Here is a 23,917-nt window from a genome sequence, read left to right on the forward strand (position 1 = left end):
GGACAACCAGCTCCTCGCTTTCCATCTGCTCAATGTGGCGAAGGTGTGAGTTTTTGGCTGTCGACAGCAAGGAGCGACACTCCTCCAGCTGAGTCTTGAGTTGCATGCTCTCGTTGTACAGCACGGAGAAGTGGCTCTGCAGGCACTTGTACTCTGCCGTGCTCGCCACCAGGCTCTCGGGCAGCGACCGCAGCTCTATCCGCAGCCGCTCCACCATCTTCAGGGCCTCCTTGTGGTCAAGCTGAAGCTGCTCCAGCTCCAGCAGCCGTGCCAATGCCAGCTCCCGCTGTTCCTCTAGCTGGCTCTGCAGGTCCGCCAAGCGCATGGAGGCTGCTCCGCCACCACCGCCACAGCCCCCAAAATCCACATGTAGGCGGGACCAGGGTCTCTGTGGAAACGGCCAGGGGGTGCTTTCCACATTACGCGAGGCTCGCTGATGCTCCTGGCAGATTTGGCAGCTTTGCACCACATGCAGGCTGGCTTCCGGGTACTCTGGCAGACGAATGCCCAGTACATGAATCCAGTTTCGGCCCAGCAGCGTCGGCAACGACCCCTTCGTTAAGTAAAGGGGAAGGGTTGCCTTCCTGTTGCCAAAACGAACGCTGACCTGTGCCTGGCCCTGGACCTGGGAGAGTTGCCCGGAGAAGCTGCGCAGCATCACGCCCGAAGCCTCGACGGACACGCCGGGGAAAGTCCGCTTGAAGAGCTTCCCGGCCATTACAGACACGCTGGCCCCCGTGTCCAGCTCCATGGAAATGGGGTGCCCGCAGATTTCGACGGTCAGCATGTATGGCGGCACAGACGACGGTACAAAGCCTGTGTGCCACATGTCGAAAATCGGCGGGTCCTCGGCCACCACATGGAGCCTGGCCGCGGAAGAACTTGAGTTTGCTGCCGCATGCCTCCGCCGCGTACCCTTGCGACGGCTACCCTGGCCGCGGGCTTGTGTTGTACTTGGGCTTGAATCAGGCTGCTGCTTGCTGTTCGTCCTCCCACTTCGGCATACACGTGCCAGGTGCCCAGTTTTCCCGCACGTAAAGCATTGTGCTTGAGAGAACTGGCACTGTGAAGGGTAGTGGGCACCACCACAGCGACCGCAGGTACTGCCCTTTGTCGCGAACTTGTTGACCGCCGCTTCCGCCGACGGTGAGCCAGTCGCACGGGAAATCTCGCCGGCGTCCTTGGCGGCAGCTTCCATTGCCAGCGCTGCCTTCACGGCGGCGTCCAGCGACGGGTCGGGAAGCTCCAGGAGTCGCGTCTGCATGGCGGGGTTGTTGATTCCGCAGACGAAACGGTCCCCAGCGAGTCCAGTTGGTCCCCGAAGGTGCAGGCACTCGCTAACCCTCGCAGCGCAGCAACGAATTGCCCGAGGGTCTCTCCTTCCCGGCCGCTCCGGTTGTTGAAGCGGAAACGCTCCATTAGTGTGGACGGTGCTGGGTTAAAATGCGAGCGCAGTATGGCAAGCAGCTCACCCAGCGTCTTAACGTGCGGCGTGGCTGGCTTCAGAAGATCAAGAGGCTGAAGACGCGGGTCCCGCAGCTGGCCAGGAAAATGTCCCGCTGTTTGGCCTCGGGTGTGTCGTTTGCCCGGAAGAACACGTGGACTTGCTCCTCGTAAATTTGCCAGGCGGACCCATCTCCCTCGAACGGCTCGAGGCTTCCGTACAGCGGCATGGCGACAGCAACGGGGGGCGGTGTTTCGCCGCTCGCGGCGGCGTGGGACGCTCCGTAGGTACTCGTTGCCAGCTTCTTCGCCAGTGTCACGAGGATCCCATCCTTGTCGCCAGTGTCACGATCCACCCCGGGTCGTGAACAAGGGAGGGCTTCTGGCACCCTCCGATAGACGGACGCTCCGCAGCGTGGCGGTGCTGAATGATTACTGACCGGCGAGCTGCCGTGCTCGTCGGTGTTTATTGTGGTGCGGGTGACCAGTGTTGCCTGCCGAGCTTGGCGGGCGAACCAAGATTATGTCCGAGGGGGCGTCACATACTTGCTACAGCCATTTTGGTGTTTTGTTCGTGCATTCTTGTGCTTTTTTCCCCCACCACCCATGCGGGCAGCTGCAGCGCAGGAGAGGCATAAATCGCTCATGATTGGAGGGCTTGCGAGAGCTTTCAAGTTTCCGGCTGCTGGACACGAAGCTGAGATTAGGCAAAGCGCGTGCACCTCAAGGACGTGGAGGAGCCTGCGACTCCCATTGGCTGCTGCATGCGATGATGTAGTGGTCTCCTGCATAGTGCGTCCGGCCGTCTTCTTCGGCTCCCCTATCGCCGGTGCCCTTTGTGTGTTCCGCTTGCCATCATCTATCTTTGCAGCCGATCGCATATTCTACAAGTCTCTACCGTCTTAACGAGACAATATTCAACCATCCTTACGGGACCATTGTTGCGTTTAGCCTGCCAATTGTTGTGCAGTCGGCCACGATGCACCCAAAGAAAGTTTAGACGCTACACACGTTCGTTGCAAGGAAGCATTGTATAAAGCTCGCCGCGCGCCCGCGCGCTGACGATCTTCGCATCGATGGTTCCTCTGGGGCAGCTTCTGCTTCACTAACGAAAGAACATGGTTGCGTCGATGCTTCTAGCAATGCGATTCTTACTCCACCGGTGCAAGAATTTGTCATGACGAGTGTGCCTGCTGTTTTGTGCTCATCGACAGCGGCTTCCACATCCTCTCTTTCATCTGCCTCGGACAGTGCGATCGCGTCGTCCACTGTGCACTTGAAAACACGTTTCCCGACGTGTGAGGAGAAAGAGGCGGCGAATAAAAAAACTCGCTGCTGTGCAACAAGAACTTGGCGCTATGTCAGCGATGGAGCGAAAATTTCAAGCACTGGAGCACAATTCTGAAGCTGCCACCGCTACAAGTGAAGGTGAAAAATTTCTTGTGCAAATAGATGCCCTAGGCAACCTGCTATCTGGGACCCCATGCCAGCGGTGGTGCTTCACGACTGGGATGAAGGTTCAAGGAGGCACCCTACTTGGACTTGCAACAAAGCTTGAGCTGCTATGTTTATATTGTGGAGTAGTTGCAAGCTCATGGAGTTCTGCTCGTCAGGATGACTCAATGGCCTTTGACATGAATATAAGAGCCATTGTGCTAATAAAACAGATAGAGAACGAACAACCAGCCCTCAATGACTTCTGGGCAGCGATGAATGTGTCCAATTGTGGCCTGCATCATAAGACTTTTCAGAAGCATTTGAAGAAATTCAGGGAACCGCAGACACAGTGCATAGACAAGTTCTATGCAGAATCTGCTTTTGCTGTGAATACCACCTACAAGGAAGTGGATCCATATTTCAGCAGAGATATTACAGTAAACTTTGATGGAACATGGCACAAGCGTGGCCACATGTCCCATATTGGAGTTCGTGCAATAATTGAATGTCGTACGGGCCTCATCTTGGACGTCATTGTTTTATTGAACCAGTGCCTTGGTTGCCAAGTAGCACCAAAGCCTGGAGACCCAGGCAACGCAAGCTGGCAGGAGGATCATGTGAGCTAGAAAAACACTGACTCTAAGTCTGGGAGGATGGAGGTTGAGGCAGCTGTCATCCTTTTCTCACGTTTGGTGCCGAAGCACAACCTCCGTTACATAACGCTCGTGTCTGATGGAGATATAAGGTCTCCTCGATTTGGCTGCACCTTTTGCACTAGTTCAGAAAAGTGTCGTGCCAGTGCAGTGCTAGTTCTTGAAGTGTGAGTGTAGCGCGACGCTAGCGCTTTCGGTGCATCGGTCAAATCGAGGACAAAAGTGCAGAAACGTACAGGCCTTCATCTGCTGCGACTGGGTGGCTGTGGCTTTTCTTTTGTTGGTGTGTCATTATTCAGAAAGCATGACCAAGCGTGGTTTCCACACCTTTCTGAATCATATATGGCACAAGGTTTCAAACGACTGACCGATGTGGTTTCGCGCAAACTTAACGTCGAGGTAGCGGTAAGCTCGTGAAAATTAATACAAACTACTGTGACCTGAGGGAAAATCCCGGCCTTCAGTGCACTTAGCAGCAGTTGAACCCGGAAAGCGCCCTTAACAAGATGCTGCGTACACATCCTGAAGAAAACTGGTGTCTGTGCTGCGTTACTAATAGCAGGCGCCGTCTACCAACACCCGCATGGCCACGGAGCCGCATGTGTCGTCTACTATCAAAAGCCTTGCACTACGTGCACGAGAAAAGAACTTGCGGAGAGTCTAGTGCCGAAGTGTACATGAACTCGTGCAGCACGACGTCAAATCGAGTGCCGAAGTGCAGGTGGCGCTAGCTGCACTGGCAAATCGAGTGCTAGAGTGCTGCACCCCCTGAACTAGTGCAGAAAGTGCAGCCAAATCGAGGAGACCTAGTGCCACCTTCTCTGCCCTTGTGCAAGAAAATGTTTATGGACTGGTCCCCATTTCGAAAGAGGAATGCCTGAAGCACGTCCGGAAGAGGATGGGGACAGCACTGCGCAACCTTGTGCAGAAAAGTGACAAGGCTTTAGGAGGGAAGGGCAGGCTGACAAAGGCCCTCATCGACAAGTTGACCAACTATTATGGCTGGGCCCTACGGAACAGTTCCAGCAATGTAGCTGCAATGCAGCGTGCAGGGCTGGCATCGTACCACCACATGACATCGAAGGACGAGGATCCTCACCACGACTTATGCCCTGAGGGTGCAGACTCGTGGTGTCGTCATAATGCCAGCAAGAGTGATCGTGTGCCACCTCCGTAGCATCGGTAAAATCTTCCAGGCTATGCTGCAGAAGCACTGCTACCTGTTTACGAGTGCCTCTCACAGGCTTCTCTTCTGTAACGCTGCCTGGGAGACAGCATTATCTCTAAAGCAGGGTGCGCAGCTGCGTATGCGCTCAGCCAGGCATACAGCCATGCGCAGCCACTGCCCAGAGTTGCGCCATAAATCGGAACGTGCGCCAATTTACCCGCCCCCCCACACGTGCTTGATCGTGAGCTCGCTCCCCTCTCCCCCTCTCCCTTTGCTTGCGCGGGGAGGCAGCACTTGTGTGTGAAGCCACGGTCTCTTTCGCACCATCGCACACTTTCACTCTCACCTAAAGGGCAAAGTGTCCGGGGCTCGATAGGATCTTATCGCACTTTGACTGTATATGGAAGATGATGCGGCTTCACTTCGGCGGTTGTCCTTGGCGTGCCACATTGCAAGGTGCATTTGCAAGCAGCCACTTGTAACTAAATCATATGACTATCTGCATCCACGGAAGTTTCTGTTAATTGTCAACATTCCTTTGCTGTGGAAGCGTAATTTTGTTATATTGAAATCACATACACACTTCATTATATTGAGGTTCTAATTACATGGGGGTCTATGGACAATAGGTTATGAAAAGTTATATACTTCGTTATATAGACAATTTAGTTATATTGAAGTTCGTTATATTCAGGTTTAACTGTACTGTGCCTCACATGTTTTGGTAGTCTTCTAGCATTGCATAAAAAGAATGTAGCAGGCTTTCAGTAATTTAAGTACATGAATATCAAGATATAAAGTATGATCTACTACTTCACCGCACCTATTGAAATGTATTAACGTGATAGACAGTTTTTCAACACGTTGTTAAACATTTCTTTTGGAATTCTTTTACTAGTAACATCACGCACTGTCTGAAATGAAGACTGAACTTAAAATGTATATGCCAGATTTGACAATTTTTGGCCAGATTGGGGTATCTGTAAATATAAAACATTGGCTGGGGGTATTGTTGAAACTAGCCTCCAGTGCTCTTAGCACTTCTTTAATAAAAAGACCCAAAATTTGCGTGTTGGTTTACTAGGCAACATAACTTTTAGATGACAGCAGCATAAAGACGCGGAAGCTCCTCTCGGGTTGTCAGTTTTCTGGTCCGACGTTTAGGCTGTTTTAACAATGTTTCAGACAGTGGTAAATGCCTATGAGTGTTTTTTTTTTATAATTGCATCGATAAATATAAAGCTCAACTTTAGTTTCCCCACCATGGATTGCTTTTATCCATCAGTGCTTTGACAGCATATGTACTAGTTATTACGAGCAGTCCTGGTCGTGTGGGGTTTTCACTCGTATAAGACAACGCAGATGATTTCGGACTTGCCTTCGCCAGAAGCTTCTGTCTAATATCTCTCATAGCTTGAAAACCACCTGGGCAAGCGCCCTTATTTATTATTATACGATATTGTACAATGCTCCACATTACTGTACATGAACTGAAGAAAGCTTGTGGAGGCTCCAGCGTCAGTTGAACATGCACCTTGACATGTTTGCTTGCACAGATAAGCTGATCAAACGCAGTAATGAAGTTTGTGAAGGCTTCCGCATGCTTCTTTGACCTGACAACCATTGCTTTGCAAGCCTAAAGAACGCAGTAAAAAAAATCCAGGTGCCTACTGCAATCGGTAAAACAAATGCTCCCTGTACTATACAAACTTGCCTGTTTTCACATTTGCAAAGTTACTGCTTTCCCACAGCATGGGCATCACTGTGGCTAGTATGGACGGCAGCAAATCTTTTAAAAAATTTTCTTGCATGATCGGACCTACAAAAGTTAGAAACAAGGAACCAGGTGCAGATTTTGTATATTTCAGTTTTTAAAGTCTCGGTACTTCTAAAAATACTGAATTATTGCTTTCATTCACGTTGCTTCAGGTGCTTGTTTGAAGTTTCACATAATTATTAAAAATTGTCTGAGCAAATTGGCTTACGATAACCCACCAGCTATACATCCATTCAAAACACCAGTGATCTGGCTATAACATTGTGTCGCAGTATTGGTTCAGACTTTGTGGGAGATACGGGGTTCTTCTCCGTACTCTTGGGACAAAGGAACGACAACACAGTAGTGCAAACAATCACAAGGGCATTTATTGCACCTTTCATAGATCAATACCAGCTAGCCGAGTTGCTATCCACAAAACATGCCGATGGGCGCGCGACAAATCTAGAAGTCTGACTCTCCAAGCGACCGGATAGCGAGCGAATATGTTCGCCCCATGCTGGATCCCAACGCCTGGTCATTCGCGTGTACAGTCACGCGAATGGTGGCACGTTCGAAGGCGGCCACGCGAGACAGTCGCGCAGAAGCATCGGACGGCGCCCGCGCCCGCCGACGATCTCGAACCAAAGAGGACGCGCCTTGCCTCTCGGCGCCCAAGTAACCCCGCCGCGGCGCGACAGTCGCGCCATCTCTCGCACCGCGCTTGTACCACTCCGACCGCCGCGGGCACCAGGCCACGCGAGCCGTGCGGGAAAACAGCATATCAGGGGATGCGTGAGAGTCGCGCATCCCCACATCCCCCCAACCTTAAATCACTTCTTATTCCGGCGAAACATGTGACACGGTCTAACATTAACCCGTGCTTCGCGAACAAGATAGTACATGCAACAGTGGCCGCGCTGAGGAAATGTCCGCACGCTGTCCATAACATGCGAGCCAACTGTCCTTGGGGTGCACCGCTGGCGTCTGCCGGTCACAGCAGCAGCTTTGCGACTCGACGGCACGATCCCAGGCCAGGACTCCGGAGACGACGACGCTGTAGTCTGTACGAGCAAGCGTCGCTCACGCCGACGCGCCCTGCTGGCAAGAGCCGTCGTAGCTGTCGGTGACTGCCGGCTCTTTTGTCCGCCGCCGAGGGTTGTGAGCTGGATACAGGAGGCCGCCGAAGTCGCTGCGCCGAACCGGCCACAGCATCACCATCGCTCGGGGTGGCTCGATCGTAGTCCGGAGCAGCAGCGCAGACGATGTGCAGGTGACAGCAAGCCAGGGGTGACTCCATTCACGCTGCGTACACTTAACACACTCGGCAAACACTAAAGTAGTGCAAGGGAGAGGAATTCTGCATGCGCATCGCCCACATGGTACGATGTTCAACTCGGCTAGCAAAAGATCGGGCGGCTACTCAGTTGCTAAGTTCACGTGAACGAAGCTCGCTTCCTTGAGTCAAACGAGTAATTTCAATTCGTGCGAGGCTAAATAGAATGAGGGAAGCAAATTGCAACGCCTCAATGCCACGGTCCACCAGGTTGTGTCCCTCCACGTGCGACAGACAGCTTCGTAAAGCCTTAGGATTAAAGCGTCGCTACTCTGACAACAACCGGCATCCAAAAACAACACCCAAAATGGGCGCAAGACAGGCAGCCGCGAGGAGACTTCAGCTCTGTTAGGTGGTCCTACTCCGCTCGGTGCACACAGCATCCGAGTTGACGGCGCCCACCGTCCCAGACGGTGTCGGAGCGCCCGGTGCCAGGCCGCAATACCAGTCAGCCCGTAGTGGCACCCTTGGCCCGCGGCCACCCGGCTCCCAGAGCCGCGACTTCATAAGAGTCAAAGAGATAGGAGAAGCTATTTACATAAGAAATTTGGACCACCCACGAGGCTTCCGTACTCACTCGCTTCAGGCTTGCCACTGCTCCGCGGGCGCTCAGCCTCGCCCTCCCAGGATGCAGACCACGTGGCTCTCGTACCAACGAATGCCATTAAAGAAAAACACTTGCGAAAAGGCTTAGCATGTTGACATGTTCAAACACACTACAGCCGCTGCCGCCTCGCTCAAGAAAGCACGCCGCCGACGCTAGCGATCAAAATCCACGCTAGGCCTACGCTTCGGTTCAAACAAAAGTCTTGAACGAAGCAAAACTGTTAAAATTATCGTCCGATGCCCCAAGAGGCCCCACGTTGGCCGCCAGATGTGGGAGATACGGGGTTCTCCTCCGTACTCTTGGGACAAAGGAACGACAACACAGTAGTGCAAACAATCACAAGGGCATTTATTGCACCTTTCATAGATCAGTGCCAGCTAGCCGAGTTGCTATCCACAAAACATGCCGATGGGCGTGCGACAAATCTAGAAATCTGACTCACCGAGCGACCGGATAGCGAGCGAATATGTTCGCCCCATGCTGGATCCCAACGCCTGGTCGTTCGCGTGTACAGTCACGCGAATGGTGGCACGTTCGAAGGCGGCCACGCGAGACAGTCTCGCAGAAGCATCGGACGGCGCCCGCGCGGACGTCCGCCCCCGCCGACGATCTCGAACCAAAGAGGACACGCCTTGTCTCTCGGCGCCCGAGTAACCCCGCCGCGGCGCGACAGTCGCGCCATCTCTCGCACCGCGCTTGTACCATTCCGACCGCCGCGGGCGCCAGGCCACGCGAGCCGTGCGGGAAAACAGCATATCGGGGGATGCGTGAGGGTCGCGCATCCCCACAACTTCTACATCTTGAAATGGTAAAACATAAAAGCACCGAAAAGGAGCACATTTCTAGCAGCAATGAATGAGTTGAAGGGAACACCAAATTACCATGCAAGCTTTTATTACAGCTCAGTTCTAGTTATGAAGGTCTGGAAAATATTTTTTTTTTATCAGTAGAACATCTGTTGAACAGAATCAAGTGCTTGTTCTGCTCTGAAACTAGTGTATTGACTTTCCATTGTACTGAATACCGATGAGGTTCTCGGTTGGATAGCGGAAGTGTGTTCTGCGTCAATAATTTATTTATATCGGAGAAGGTTTTGCTTTCCAGTTCTTCTCCAAAATACAAAAGGGCTATCCCAACGTTAAGGCAGGTGGGTTACCATAAACCAATCTTCAGAACATTCGAAAAGACCATGTAGATGACTCTGATCACCATTCTGTGCACAGCTGGCACCATTGTTAAAGGGCAGGCGCCTTTTCATTGTCAGATTGGGCATTGTTTACCACCTCTCAAAAGACTGAAATCTGGAGGGTCACAGAAAGTTTGCGTGACGCTTGCACCCCCCTCCCCACCCCTCCCAATTCATCCACTGTCTGCACATGCATTGCAACTGGGACAGGACACTTTTGTGCCTGCCGTGTAAATCCAAAGGTAGTCATCTGACAGGTTGTTTGAAGCTACAAAAAGAGTCTGATGTGCGTCAACTAACGGCATCGGGAATGATAGGTTGCCATGCGGTGCATCACAAAGACGGTGTCCGTGAACAGCTTTGTTGCCAACCCTGCACTTGCTTTTGTTTACGAGGTGGTGTGTCGTCTCTGAGTATTGCGCGGCTGTTCCTAATAGGTCTGCATCGATTCGGCACCACACTCTAGCTTTAGTAGCCAATTCTCTATCGGGTAGTGCCGATTAGGCCTACTTGCCTGTCAGCATGGTAGGGACTAAATTTCACTGCTGACTAATGTGGTAACAGGCCACAGAGTGTCGCGGAATGCTAGCCGCTAATATATTCGAATGGATGGTTCACCAGTAATCGGTACCGAGATCAAGCATGCAGGTTAGATTAAAGGCTACTGAAGCAGCGGGAACTTCATTGTCACGTATCCCACACGATCTGTGTGCCTATTGGCAGCTGATTGGTATGATCTCCACACATGCTTTTGCACTTTACAAAATATGCACTGCTTTGGTTGCTGTTTCCTCTGTCTGCATTGCATTATCATTTCATATAATTTTACTTCATTATCATTAAGTCCTGTTGACTCAGACGAACCTTATACCGAGAGGCAGTGTATTCTGTGAATTGGGGCGTTCGGGCTTAGGGCCGACATCTTAGAGCGCTTGCAGTGACAGTCTGCTACTGGGTTAGCTGGAGTGTCTCGTCTGCTGCGCACTCTGCTTTCTAAATTGCGCATTTGATGCAATGTAAAAACTCCGGTCTATTGCGATTGAGGAGTAAAATTAAACCTGCGTATGTGTGCGCAATGTAGAAATTGTCCAGTTCAGGTGACTAGTGTAAATAGAACTCTGTGTGCATTCACGAAATGTATAAACTGCTGTGTATAGGGATTGTGGAGCAAATCGAACTCTTGAAGCATGGGCGCAAGGTTGAAACTGCCCTTTATAGCGATTGCAGTGAAAATTTGTGGCCGTAATGTAGAAGCTCTCCTATATGACTATTGCATTGTAAATTGGATTCTGCATAGATGGTCGCAATGTCATACCTGACAACACTCCCGATTTGCCTGGGAGACTCCCGATTTTTGGCATAACTTTCCGATTGTATGATCACTATATTATATCTCCCGAAAAGTGGTCTCTGTTCGCACAATAATGGTTTTTGCGAAATCAGCACTGCAGAATCAACAGCCACATTGTAATTGTCAGCATCACCAACAACGGCAGCACTAGCACCATCTCTATCATCGACTAAGCAGCCGACTACAGTGCCTAGTAAGCCGACCAAAGCCAGAGCCAATATAGTTCTTGCATTTCATGCATGCCTTCCTCCATGGTGCATCTTGTTGCTTCCTCTTGTGTGTATGGTTAGTGTTGGCTAGGCCGTCTGTGTGCGGTGCACCGTGTAAAGTTAGAATCCTCGTGTGCTCGATGCCATGGCGCTATCAAAGCCCAAGAAACGGTATTTGCATAAGTTTTTGCGAATTTATACTTCGGAATTTCCATGCTTTTTGACGTCAAGAAAAGGAGAACATTTTGCATTTTGTACAACGTTTGGATGTGATGTCAGCGTGTCTCACAGTGTCAACAGTGACTTGAAACTGCACGTTTTCATGGCGAAGCATCAAAGCTATGTTCGCACCCCTGAGGAGCAAGGCAACATAGTGAACTTTCTCTGGAACAGGTGCGACGACAGTGTCATACGTGTGGAGTGCCTGTTTACAGGATTCCTCGTCGAACACAACTTTCCCCTTAGTGTCAGCGACTACGTTGGGCTTCTTCTACGGAAAATATTTCTGAAATGCGACGAGGCAAAGCGCTGTGGATGTGGATGCAACTCTGAAACGCAACTAAGAAGAATACGGAGGTGGCCAATCTGAAATTTATTTCACAGGCATTGCTCTCGAGTCCTTGTTTCTTTATTCAGAGTTTCCCTCAGTTGCTGCCCCGAGATTTCCGTGAATCTGCTGAAGATGCTTTAAATGCTCTCGAAGCTGAGTTTGCCGCACTACAGGCGTTAGTCTTCCAGAGGACATTCTGCATGAAGAAAGGTGGGACATACAGTGGTCTATGGTTGGAAAAATGAAAAACACTGATGGGAAACATGTTTCACCGAGTTGCTAAGGCGATGCTCGATTTACTTGTGATACCGCATAGCAACGCAGAGAGTGAGAGGATATTTAGCACGGCGCGAAAAACTAGGACCGAGTTCCGTTCATCAATGTGCAGCACAACCCTCCAACACCTGCTGCTAGTGAAGGGCCGTCAGTCTGGACCAAGTTTTGAGCAAAACTACTCCGACAAATTTTTAAAGAGAGCAAAGTCTACTACGGCAAGGTCCTGCAAATGGACTCATTGAACACTGCCTGAAAGTTTTAGCAGAACACCCCTTTCTAAGAGCGTACTTAATAGTGTTCCACATTGTCAACACATCACCAGTGCTTATGCTTCGGCCCCATCTGCTAAATGGACATCAAACTACCTTTACGGCTCAGTGCCACATTCCAGTCTTAGCAGCATCAACACAAACAGCTGATCTAAGTAATTGCGACTAAACATGCCTGAGGCTTGGCCCTCAGCATGAGGTGAAACTAAATGATGATGGATTTTACGACTTCTTTCTTGCTGTCAGGACAGAGAGCTAGTAGCAAATGTCAATTTGGATCGAAGTGGGCAGTCTGTGCTGTTATGTGCTGCCATGTTGCTGTGTAATCGTCGTAGTAATTAGCAGAATACAATGTGCATGGTCACGTCACGTATCGCTGTAACCTATCATGTACCAAGCAAAAATTAAACTCTAATCATGCTCCTAATCAGACACTTACACCCAGAACTATATTCCACTGTGCAAAGATATTGCCTGTGTATGCTTTGTACGTTTGGCAGTGCTGCAAACAATCTCTGAGATGGAGTATGGATCTGGGTGCACGTTAAAGAACCTCTGGTGGTTCGAATTATTCCGGAGTGCCCCAGTGCAGTGTGCCTCATTATCGGAGCGTAGTTTTGGCACTTGAAACCCCAGAAATATTGGCATTTGGCACTTTTGGCATTTGTGAAAGAAAAGTAGTGTTTAATTTAGGGCAGGTTTTGATTTGTGCTCTAAGCTGGCACCAACTAAAGCTGCTTGATGAATCCGAGCGGCAAATATTTCTACCAGCAACCAAAGAAATTGCTCAAGACTGTTGGTACATGAAGTACTGACTGCCAATTTTTCGTGTTAAATGAATGTGTGGGTCCGGCAAATATTTCTACCAGCAGCCAAAGAAATTGCTCAAGACTCTGTTGGTACATGAAGTACTGAGTGCCAATTTTTCGTGTTAAATGAATGTCTGTGTCTGGCAAATATTTCTACCAGCAGCCAAAGCAATTGCTCAAGACTGTTGGTACATGAAGAAGTACTGACTGCCAATTTTTCGTGTTAAATGAATGTTTGGGTCCGGCAAATATTTCTACCAGCAGCCAAAGAAATTGCTCAAGACTGTTGGTACATGAAGAAGTACTGACTGCCAATTTTTCGTGTTAAATGAATGTCTGGGTCCGGCAAATATTTCTGCCAGCAACCAAAGCAATTTCTCAAGACTGTTGGTACATGAAGAAGTACTGACTGCCAATTTTTCCTGTTAAATGAATATCTGGGTCCGGCAAATATTTCTACCAGCAACCAAAGAAATTGCTCAAGACTCTGTTGGTACATGAAGTACTGACTGCCAATTATTCGTGTTAAGGGGGGATGCGGGGCTAAAATACCGATTTTCGGAAAAAAAAATGTGTTTTAAAGCTTGAGTTGTTTTGGATTGCTGGTTTAATGAAGAATATTCTCACCAGGTTTGGTTGTTATCGGAGAAGTAGAAAAGAAGAAAATGAATTTTTTTCACGACGCGGTGGGGCGCATTTGCTGTCGAAGGCGTCTGTGAACGCTCTTTTCAAGACGCGGCCGCGGTGCGGGCAAAAAACCGAACGTGAAGTGAATGCCTGTGATAGAAAGTTTGTTTTTCGCGCTGTTTAGTGACGGAATACTTTCCATCGAGACTATGCAAGGCAACTATCGAAGAACTAAAAAAGAAAGGCATATTACTGGCCGCAGAAACCGAAACAGGAGCTCGAACCGAAGCAGTGGGTGGCAAACCGAAACAGGAGCTCGGATTGGCGGAAATGTACCACGTGACCACCCAACGCTGTTTTCGCGCCATTTGGAGTTGTTCCTGCTTTGGTTGCGCTCGACGCTTGCTATGTGTTGCTATATCTTCCTTCTGTGAGCTTATTGCGATCATCGGGTGGCCGGTGGTGTGACCCGAAGATGCCCGCAACGAAGGCTTCGACACGGAAAAGCTTCGGGAAGCGAAAACGCACGACTAAAGCGAGAGGCCTAAACAGCACTGGGCGACCGCCAGCAAGTGAGCGTCTGCCTGTGCGTTCGCCAAGCCCAAGCCTGCTGCCGGCGGCTGATGCGAACCCTACAAGCTCCGATGGTGGTTCGTCACCTATGGAAATGTCTACTGGTTCTGCTGATGGTGGTGAGTGCCAATTGACGACATTTGAAAGGAAGGTTGCGCTACTTTGCCAGGGTCCTGCCGACGAAAGCGAGGAAACGCCGGAGCCCAGCGGCTACCGTTTTGTAAAAGTTACAGCCATCAAGGCGGTGGTAACATCGCTTCTGTGCCCGCATTGTCACGGACAGTCGTTGGACTTGGAAGAAATCTGTGCGGGTGTGAATCTGGAGTTTGTCGTGATGTGTAGATGGTGTGGTGAAGTCAAGAAGGCCGCGCATGCTCCACCTGTGAAGTCCAGTCGGCAGCCTGAGCTTTCATTGCGCCTCGTGGTTGCAAGCCGTAACTGCGGCATGAACTACAAAACCATGGCAAACTTTTTTGCGGGTATGGACGCGCCAATGCCCATGCACCACAAAACATACCAGACAGTAGCGGAGAAGGTGCACAGAGCCGCTATGGAAGCTGCGTCTGATGTCATGCGCGAAGCCGGAGCCGCTGTGAGGGCAATCAACTCCGTTGCTGGCTCCACTCAACTTTTGGACGTGTGTGTAAGTTATGACGGAACTTGGCATAAACGCGGCCACACCTCACACTTTGGGCTCGGCATTGCTATCGAGCTGGAAACTGGGTTGGTGCTGGATTTTGCTTTGCAATGCAACTATTGCCATGGCTGCAACTATGGTCCCAAAGAAGGTGAGGATGGACATCAAGATTGGAAAAAAGCACACAGTGAGGTCTGCCAGAAGAACTTCAGTGGATCGTCGAATGCCATGGAAGTTGAAGCTGCAGGCATAATATTCAGTCGCTCTAAGGAGCTTCACAACATGCAATACACCACAGTGCTCTGTGATGGCGACAGCAAATCATTCCTGCATGTCTCCAGCCTGCAGCTGTATGATAAAGAGATTGTGAAGGAAGACTGCATAAATCATGTCGCAAAACGTGTTTATGCTGGAATTGAAAAACTAAAGAAAACGACGAAAGGTCTAGGAGGCAAGGGGAAGCTGACGCAAAGCGTGGTAAAAAAACTCACTGCTTACTATGCATCTGCCCTGAAAGAAAATGCTCCAGATGTGACAAAAATGCAACGAGGAGTATTTGCGACACTTTTTCATTCCTACTCGACGGACGAAGTCCCACGACATGACGCTTGTCCACATGGTGAGGACTCATGGTGCCACTACAATCGGCACAAAGCCCTAGTTGAAGCTGGTAAGCCATCAGTGCCAAGACCCCATCGTCCAGCTTTCAGCAGAGACGTTGCCAAAGAGCTTGTGCCTCTCTACAACCGGCTTAGTAAGCCAGAGCTCCTTGCATGATGCTCAAGAATGCAGACACAGAATGCAAACGAGTCTTTCAATGCGCTAGTGTGGAAGAAGTGCCCGAAGACCCAATTCGCATCCCTGAGAACCGTGGAGACTGCAGCAGCCTTGGCTGTACTAGAATTTAATGAGGGTGCACGTGGCATCAAGAGAGTATTTGACAAGCTGGAACTAGAACATGGAGTCCAGACGATGAAGCACGTCCAACAAGCAACCCATCAAAGCATTGCCCGAGCGAAGGCAAGGGCGATGGACAGCTCTAAAGTTGAGATAAAGAAAAGAAGGCTTGAAGCAATTGCCACAGAACAGCGTCTCGTTGAAGATGAGGGCCCGACCTATGGAGCAGGGCACTTTGATTAATTTTTTTTTACCACAAAATAAAATAGCATGTTCTCAAATCTTTGAACTCATTTTTCTGAGTTTGCACTTTTTGGGGAAACAAAACCGTTAGGAAAACAATCATTTCTAAACTACATTGCCAAAAGATGCTTTCAAGGTGGTTTCTAGACTGAAATTTTCTCAGGAACAAGATAAGATACTTTTTAGGGTGCTAAATAGTTTCTAACAGAAAATATTTTGAGATGTCTGACATGTAATGACAACAAAAAAATTGAACTTTGTTTTTAGATTGATGACATTTTTACAGAAATTGCATAAAAAGCATGCGAGCGGTCTTATCTTGCACTATGAACCATCTAGAAGATATCTAATTACAAACAGTTGATATATCTCCATTATTTTTGAAATGATAGTTTTCCTAAGCTGAGACACATGATTGCTGAATATGAGAGCTACCGTATTTACACGATTGTAAGTCGACTCGAATGTAAGTCGACCCCCCCATAACGCTTGACCGGAAAAAAAAAAAAAAAAAAAAAATCAGAGAGCATACCCGAGGGCGCATTCGATAACGAAAATTTATTAGTAGCTGACATGGTCACTGGACTACTCGTCTTCACTAGTGCTGCCATCGTCATCGTTGCTGCGGTCCCACAGCGCGTCGTGGTCCAGCGAAAGTTCAAATTTGGCAAACGACCGCACCAGGACATCTTGCAGAACAGCAGCCCACGCCAAATGCACCCAGCCACACGCAGCCGTCAGGGAGGCTCTTTTGACAGGTCCGGTTTGCGTAATTTCGCAGTCTTCTGCCGCCAGCCACTCATTGTACTCACGGCGGAGCAGAACCTTAAAATTAAGGCGAAGGTCCGGGCTTGTTTCATGACCACGTCGCACTTCACTGGCAGGGACCGATCACGCATTTCAGTGACGTACGCCGCAAGCTTAGCCTACAGCTCCGGAAAGTGTCCAGACTTCGGCACGTGGGAAATTTCTCACTTGCCGTCACACACTTCGCTTCGCTCGCACATCTCGCACCACCCGTTTAGAAACATCGAAATTGCGGCCCGCTGCGCAGTGATTTGTTTCTTCAGCGTAAAGGATGGCAGCGCTATTAACGCTGCTGTGAACGAGTGCCGAACGATTAGTGGGCCTGGAGCACTCATGACGACTGGGGAAGCATAGAAGTAGCACGTAGCCGGTAGTCAAGTGGAACGCTTCAAACCAATACCAATGCCTTTAAACCACAACCGACTAGTAATAAAGCCGGTCGTGCTTTAACCAGAGAAAGAGAAACCCGCGCGCCGCCGTTCTGAGGGTGCCGCCACAAATGGGAACAGTGGCGCTTCCATCAACTATCGACACCCCCCCATGAGTGTTGCATGCACTGTAAGACTCTCAAAAATTTTGAAAAACCCTTCCGAAAAACGAACAAACACGCGGGATAGCGAAAAGATACGGGTAGAGCCATAGAGCAAACATAAAATTGTAACTACGTTGTAGCTCCCGTTGGTATCGCTTTTTTTGGCGGGGCCATGTTTCGGTTTCGATTGTAAGTCGACCCCCCAACTTCAGACTTTTAAATTTAAAAAAAGGTCGACTTACAATCGTGTAAATACGGTATAACTTTTTGTCTGTTTGAGCTAGCGCATTGAAACTTTGAATATATTCTAATGAGCAGATTATAAACAGTCGCTGAAAATTTGATAAAAATTGATGCAGTAGTTCAAAAGTTGACTCTTGAGCCTAGCATCCCCCCTTAAATGAATGTCTGGGTCTGGCAAATATTTCTACCAGCAGCCAAAGAAATTCCTCAAGACTGTTGGTACTAGAAGAAGTACTGACTGCCAATTTTTCGTGTTAAATGAATGTCTGGGTCCGGCAAATATTTCTGCCAGCAACCACAGAAATTGCTCAAGACTTTTGGTACATGAAGAAGTACTGACTGCCAATTTTTCGTGTTAAATGAATGTCTGTGTCCGGCAAATATTTCTACCAGCAGCCAAAGAAATTGCTCAAGACTCTGCTGGTACATGAAGAAGTACTGACTGCCAATTTTTCGTGTTAAATGAATGTCTGTGTCCGGAAAATATTTCTACCAGCAACCAAAGAAATTGCACGAGTCAGGAAATGCATTTCTAAGGGAACATTGGATGACATGTTCCAACTCTGTGGGGCAGACGTGAGAGAGAGAGAAACATCTTTATTGACAAGTCTGAGGATAGTGGGTGAGGCCCCTAGTCTGCAGCTTTCAGGATTCGTGTGTCGCCCTGTGCTAGCAGGGCCCAGTGGACCTCGGAGGCCCATTGTCTCGCTGCTCGCCAGTGCAGAGGGGATGAAGGAACGAGTGAGGGGGAGGGGTGGGGGAGGGCAGATAATGGTGCATTCCACCATGACATGATACATTGTGAGGGTGGTGTTGCAGCCGGGTGTAGGTGTCCGGGTGTAGATCCGGATATTGTGTGGGGCAGAAAAGGAGGAAAGTTTAAATTAGAAAAGGTCAGTGTTTGTGGCAGCCTCGGCACCACTGCTTTCTTGTGGAACAGTGGGTGAGGCAGGGGAAAGAGAATGCATGATTGTGTGTAGTAGTGAACAATCTTGCAGTATGATAGTAAGGGTTTCTCTTAGTCTGGCTTGGTCACCTCATTGTACAGGCGTTGTTCTAAGGGTAAGTTCTCAAGCGGCTGCATTAGTGTTTTCAATGCCCTGCAATGAGGTGTGACCAGGCTCCAGAGCAAGTGTAAGTGGTGTTGGCCGAATGTGGTGGTGCAGGAGACGTGCTGGAAGATGCGGTATGCCAATGCTGGAATGTCGTGTCCTGCCAAGAAGGCGCCCCAAGGATCTCCCTGTGCACAGCTTGCATATGGAGGCAGCTGTTGCAAGGGTGTGAATGCTGTCAACCACCACTGCACTGCACCTCAGAGGGCCCCGAACAGTGTTCATGTACAGAATGCACATCAACAGTTGGCTGTGCACTTCTCCATACAAACGAGCCTAATGGAGCGCTTTAGCATCTTGAACTTCGTTCCACGCAATGTGTCCAGTCATGAACAATCTGGCAGTAAACATGGAAACTTGAAGAAAAAAAGCACTGACGCTGTAAAGGTTGCGAAAACTTGACAAGACAGTGCAGTGAGCGGTCACAAAAATTACGAAAAGTGTAGCAGAGCCTGCAAAGACTGGCAGTAATGAAGCAAGCAAACAGCAGCAGCAGACAATGTGCGAAGTGACCGTTAGCGATCGCCACATGAGCACAAGCAGCAGCCAATAATAGTCTCAGGTTTCCCCACTTGCTTGAGGAATGCACGCTTGGTCCTGTCACAGTTTCGCATCCAAGAGACAGGAAACTCGGGAGCTCCCATTAGCTTCCCAATCACAAGCAAGCCTTGCTTCGACCATGCTACCACCACAACCAAAATATATAAACAGCGAAGCATACTAGGCAGTGCTCATGTGCACTTTCTTATCTGGCTCAAGGATGCCTCAAATGACAAGCTCTGCAATACTACACACCTTTGAACGCAACCAGCGTTGTGCGGTTGAAACAGACAAGCTGGTGTCGTGCTCCATTTATTTATGGTACCCAGCCTTCCCAGCTTCCCCTTGGAGGTGGAGAAATATGACCGTCCAAGCGGCTGGCGGGCGGCAAAACGCATGCTCAACGTGGCACCATCTCCTTCAGTGCACTCTCACCCATCTCATTGCTGCTTCCTGTGTTGAGGCCTCCTCGTCCTCTCCACCAGCGGCCAATGACCCACATGCGCAGGCTGGCTTCCCCCCTCTACCTTCAGCTGCTGCGGGCAAACTAGTATGAGCCATTGCTCCTAGATGGCGCCGCCATTCCACTGAGGAGGCACTTTGTTGTTTGAAGCCAGGATGGGAGTATTGTGAACTAAGTAAGGTGTACCGAATCAAGTACCAAGGGATATACATATTATGCGGTGCGTGTGGAGAGGAGGAGGAAGCGGCTGAACACCTGATACTTTTCTATAAAGGACCTCACCCTACACTTCAAAGCAACAGGGCAGATCTTTTAAAAGCATTGGGTTTTAGGGACAGTGGAGGCAAAATAGACTAAGCGGGTAGAAATAGCCAAACAGAGTGCCTGATTGGTCGCATAAAGCAACACAAGATTGAAATTTCACCCTTCACTAATATGTACAAAATATGTTACTAGTCACCGCTAAGTTGCAATAACGCACGAGCAGCAGCGGAAAAAATGAAATCAGGAAGAAAAGAATTTGGTAACTCAAAGGGAAGCTCATTACTTTTAGAAGTGAGATCAGGATGCCTTAGAACATGCACTTATAAAGCGAGGTATAAGAAGGAAGAAGCATGTGCCTGCTGCGGTAAAGCTAGGGAGGCAATGGAGCATGTTGTATTAGAATGTGAAGATATCTGCCCAGCGGTCGATTTAGGAATCGCTGGCCTCCTTGAAGCCCTTGGTTGTGAGAGCAGGGGGAAGGTAAACATGTCCGCAATAGGTGATTTGTAAAAGGCGATTGGAAGATTTGTGGAAGAAAAGTAGGGAAACGACAAACAACGGAGGCTTACAAAAACAAAGTTCACAATAGGGGTCCAGAAACTTTGGTTCTGGGAATTAATAGTTTTTTCTTTTTTCTTCACATTGGTAGGTCATTAGGCAATAAAATAAGAGCTTGGTGGAGACACCTGCCGCCCCGTTCCAAAGGGGACGCTCATAACATCCATCCATCCATCCAGTGGGCAGCAGCCACGTTCAGGAAAGTTCGGGATGGTTCGCAAAGAAAACTTAAAAAAAGAGGCGGTGGTTGGTTAGACGGTATGGGAGCATGCTTTGGGTCATATCTTGTCCCGCAACCATAAGCGTCATCTGTCTTGCCCGCATTTCCTTTCTTTAACGCTGCGAGCCCGGTACTACCTGGTCACGGAATGACGTGTGCATTATCAGCGTGACATAGCATTATCAACAGGAAACTTGCTAGTGCTGAGTTTTCAAAAACAAAAACGCAAGCAAGGTATATAGCGATTATCGTTTTAGGACAAGATAACCCCAAAGGATGCAAACTTTTCAAGAGTGTGTATTACCCCTGCTCCTACAGGTAAAGCATTGTTACAATCGCGCTTTCATTCATGTTTGCACGAATACCACTACTAGCATATCTGACCACTTGGCTTGGCTGGAGCATGAAAAAGCATTGGTTTCTGTTGTTTGGCTGTAGCGTAGATTTGGACACCACCTATTTTAAAAATCAACACTTCAGAACACATGAGCCGCAGGAACATTGGCTTGATAAAGAAAATAATTAGGGGTTTGCGAATACCCGAATGTTAGATTTCGAATCGAATAGTAAATCTTTGAATAATTCGACTCGCAAATCTAGTATCCAGTACCGGTGTCGCGACCACTTTCTCGACCGCGATTGGCTCCCTCGTGCAGCTTGCGCAAAGGAATCAATCGCAACCAAGAAATTCGACCTGGATCGGGCTTGATCGCAATTGAAAGTTTGCCGTGTGACACTGAATGTCGGTACTTTCGGTGAATGACACAGCCGTGTTTTGTGCCTTGATGCGCGCAGCATTCCCGCGGTGCACAATCTGTCTGTACAAGGTATGACCAGGTTGACTGCACCGCTCAAAACTATTCACGCTGCGCGAACAGAGGGAACAACAAACCCAGCGCGTGTGGAAAGCACCGAAGCATATGTGAAGATTGGGCCAATTAGACCCTGGAAGGCACACTGATCATATAGAGTACACGATTTCAGTGTTTATGCACGCAGATTCACACATTTCGTTGCTTTCTAACCACATGCGAGCACACAGAACAACTCTGGCACCGATGCACGCTGTAGTTGCAGGCCAGTCGACTGCAGACTTTAACGCCGGTTCAATGACCGTCAGTCGCATCCATTCGCGTGATCTAGTGACCGATCACTGATGAGCCATACGTCAAAACATTAGCAACAAACTTTCCGCAGTGGTTTGTGGCCCCTTAGGCTGACGCAGCTGCGTAGTCAGGTGTCGGTGACTAAAATTATGGCTACTGAATTAACCGTGATCTATTCACAGCAGTCGCATGAGCCTCAGAAAGCCGACAAACCACCTCGCCAACAAAAGCGAGTGCACGGGGTGACCGTTGCCTGTTCACGGCCTCCATCTTTGTGAAATACCATATGGTGGCCCCTTGTTCCCGATCGTAGGCTCACGACGGTCTTTTTTTCGTAGCTTTCAAACGACCCGTCTTAAGCCCAAACCGCACGAGAGCCATTTTGTGTGCAACGGCGACAAACGTCAGGCCACCTTGTAACACTAGCAGATACAGGTAACAACTGGTGACCAGGTGTACCTAGGCAGTGCCTGTGCTTGCTTTGTCCAAGCTTCTTTCAGTAAGCATCACAGCCTCGCATCCTAGCATGTTTCTCGGAGAGGGAAAAAAATTTCTTTGTCAAGCAAATGTGAACAAGTTGTACAGGAGACACAAAATGAATGTAGAGCAAATAAACGTGGCCGGTTATGTGCTTTGCTCATGTACATGGAGTCTTTAGAGCCCTTTTGGTTTCGTTGACTTTTTGTCATTCAGGATGTTACAGGTAATCATGCTGTTTTATCTGTTAGCCTGAATATGTTTTATTATGTTTTTTAGGAATGCAAAGCCTGCATGTTGTTTGCCACTATTGTGTGTCAATGTCACTGTTGTGTGTCATTTACTGTGTACAGGTTCCTCTGATCGTGGTGGAGGGCCACCCAATGCACCTGGTCGACCCAAGCCTAACGGAGCAGCAGTCTCTTCCTCTTCCATGCCTAGCAAGGTTCGCTTAAAAGAGACCTCTGACGATGCACCACCCAGTGGCAGCCATGAGTTATCGAATAGCCCTTCCTCCTCTCCTCCCAAGACCACTGCCCCTTCGTCTGTAGCTATGGAGGGTAGCAGCAAAAATTCACGCAAGAAGAAACAGGCAGGAACCTCCACCACGGAACGCCCTTCCGAGTTGACACCACCCCGGTTGAACCACGCCGCGTCTCCATCCCCTGTGGCACCCAGCAAAATTGGAGGCAGCAGCAAGCAGGGGAAAATTGCTCAGACAACCCAAGCTCTACTGCAGCAGCCAGCATCTTCGGTGACTCGATCATCTCTGGGGTTGGGGCCACCCTCAGTAGTTCAGTCGCATCGCCAAGCAGCTATGGCAGGCAAGCAGCGAAGTGGTGAGGTCATGGTGAATGGGCTTGCTGATGGTGAGGACTTCTCGACCGTGGTGAAGGGGACCAAGCACCGGGGACAGGCTCACCATGCAGTCACTGATGGCTCCTCCAAGACCAGCACGTAAGTAATTCATGTGGTGGCTTTACAGGACCTGCAGGATACCACAGGCATGAGCTTGGTCAGCTGCAAGGCCATGTTGGCTGCTGCTTCACGCAAAACAGTTCATGGCTATTACAATGGATCTGCCTACAACATATTTGCGGATATAACAGACTATATTTCTTCCTTAGTGTTTTTCTGTTTATAGTATTGATGAAGCAAGTTCGGAAAACAATTCACAAAACAAAGATATCACCAGAACTTCTTTTGCGATACTTTTGCAATACATATCAACAAGGTTAAAAAGTAGTGCTTAACATAGGCTACCAATACAGTAAGTAAAGTAATAATGTGTAATATTAGCACAACATGTAAAATACATATGAACATTGTGAAAGTGTAGGAATCAATTAATATGGACTACAAAAGCAACACCAGCTGAAACATGAGCTTGAGGTAGTCAAAATAAGACCAAGAATGTGCACTCACTTCGATAGTGCAAAGAAAACATCACTAGACAACACTGACGACATCGGAAGGCAATCTATTCCAGTCATGAATAGCTTTTAGTAGGGGTGTACGAATGCCGAACAGTATATTATGAATCGAATCATGGAAGAAATGCTGAATAT

General features: G+C 49.0%; 1 protein-coding gene across 1 annotated transcript in view; it reads left to right on the top strand.

Moving 5' to 3' along the window:
* LOC126516797 (ankyrin repeat domain-containing protein 17-like) overlaps positions 1-23,917 on the top strand; it is a 228,066-nt gene that overhangs the window by 124,373 nt on the left and 79,776 nt on the right. The window contains exon 22 of the mRNA XM_055063998.2: positions 22,703-23,306. Within this exon, the coding sequence (XP_054919973.2) occupies positions 22,703-23,306 (604 nt within the window). The remainder of the gene's footprint in view (positions 1-22,702; positions 23,307-23,917) is intronic.

The sequence above is a fragment of the Dermacentor andersoni genome, chromosome 1, assembly GCF_023375885.2.
Source record: "Dermacentor andersoni chromosome 1, qqDerAnde1_hic_scaffold, whole genome shotgun sequence".
Lineage (NCBI taxonomy): Eukaryota > Metazoa > Arthropoda > Arachnida > Ixodida > Ixodidae > Dermacentor > Dermacentor andersoni.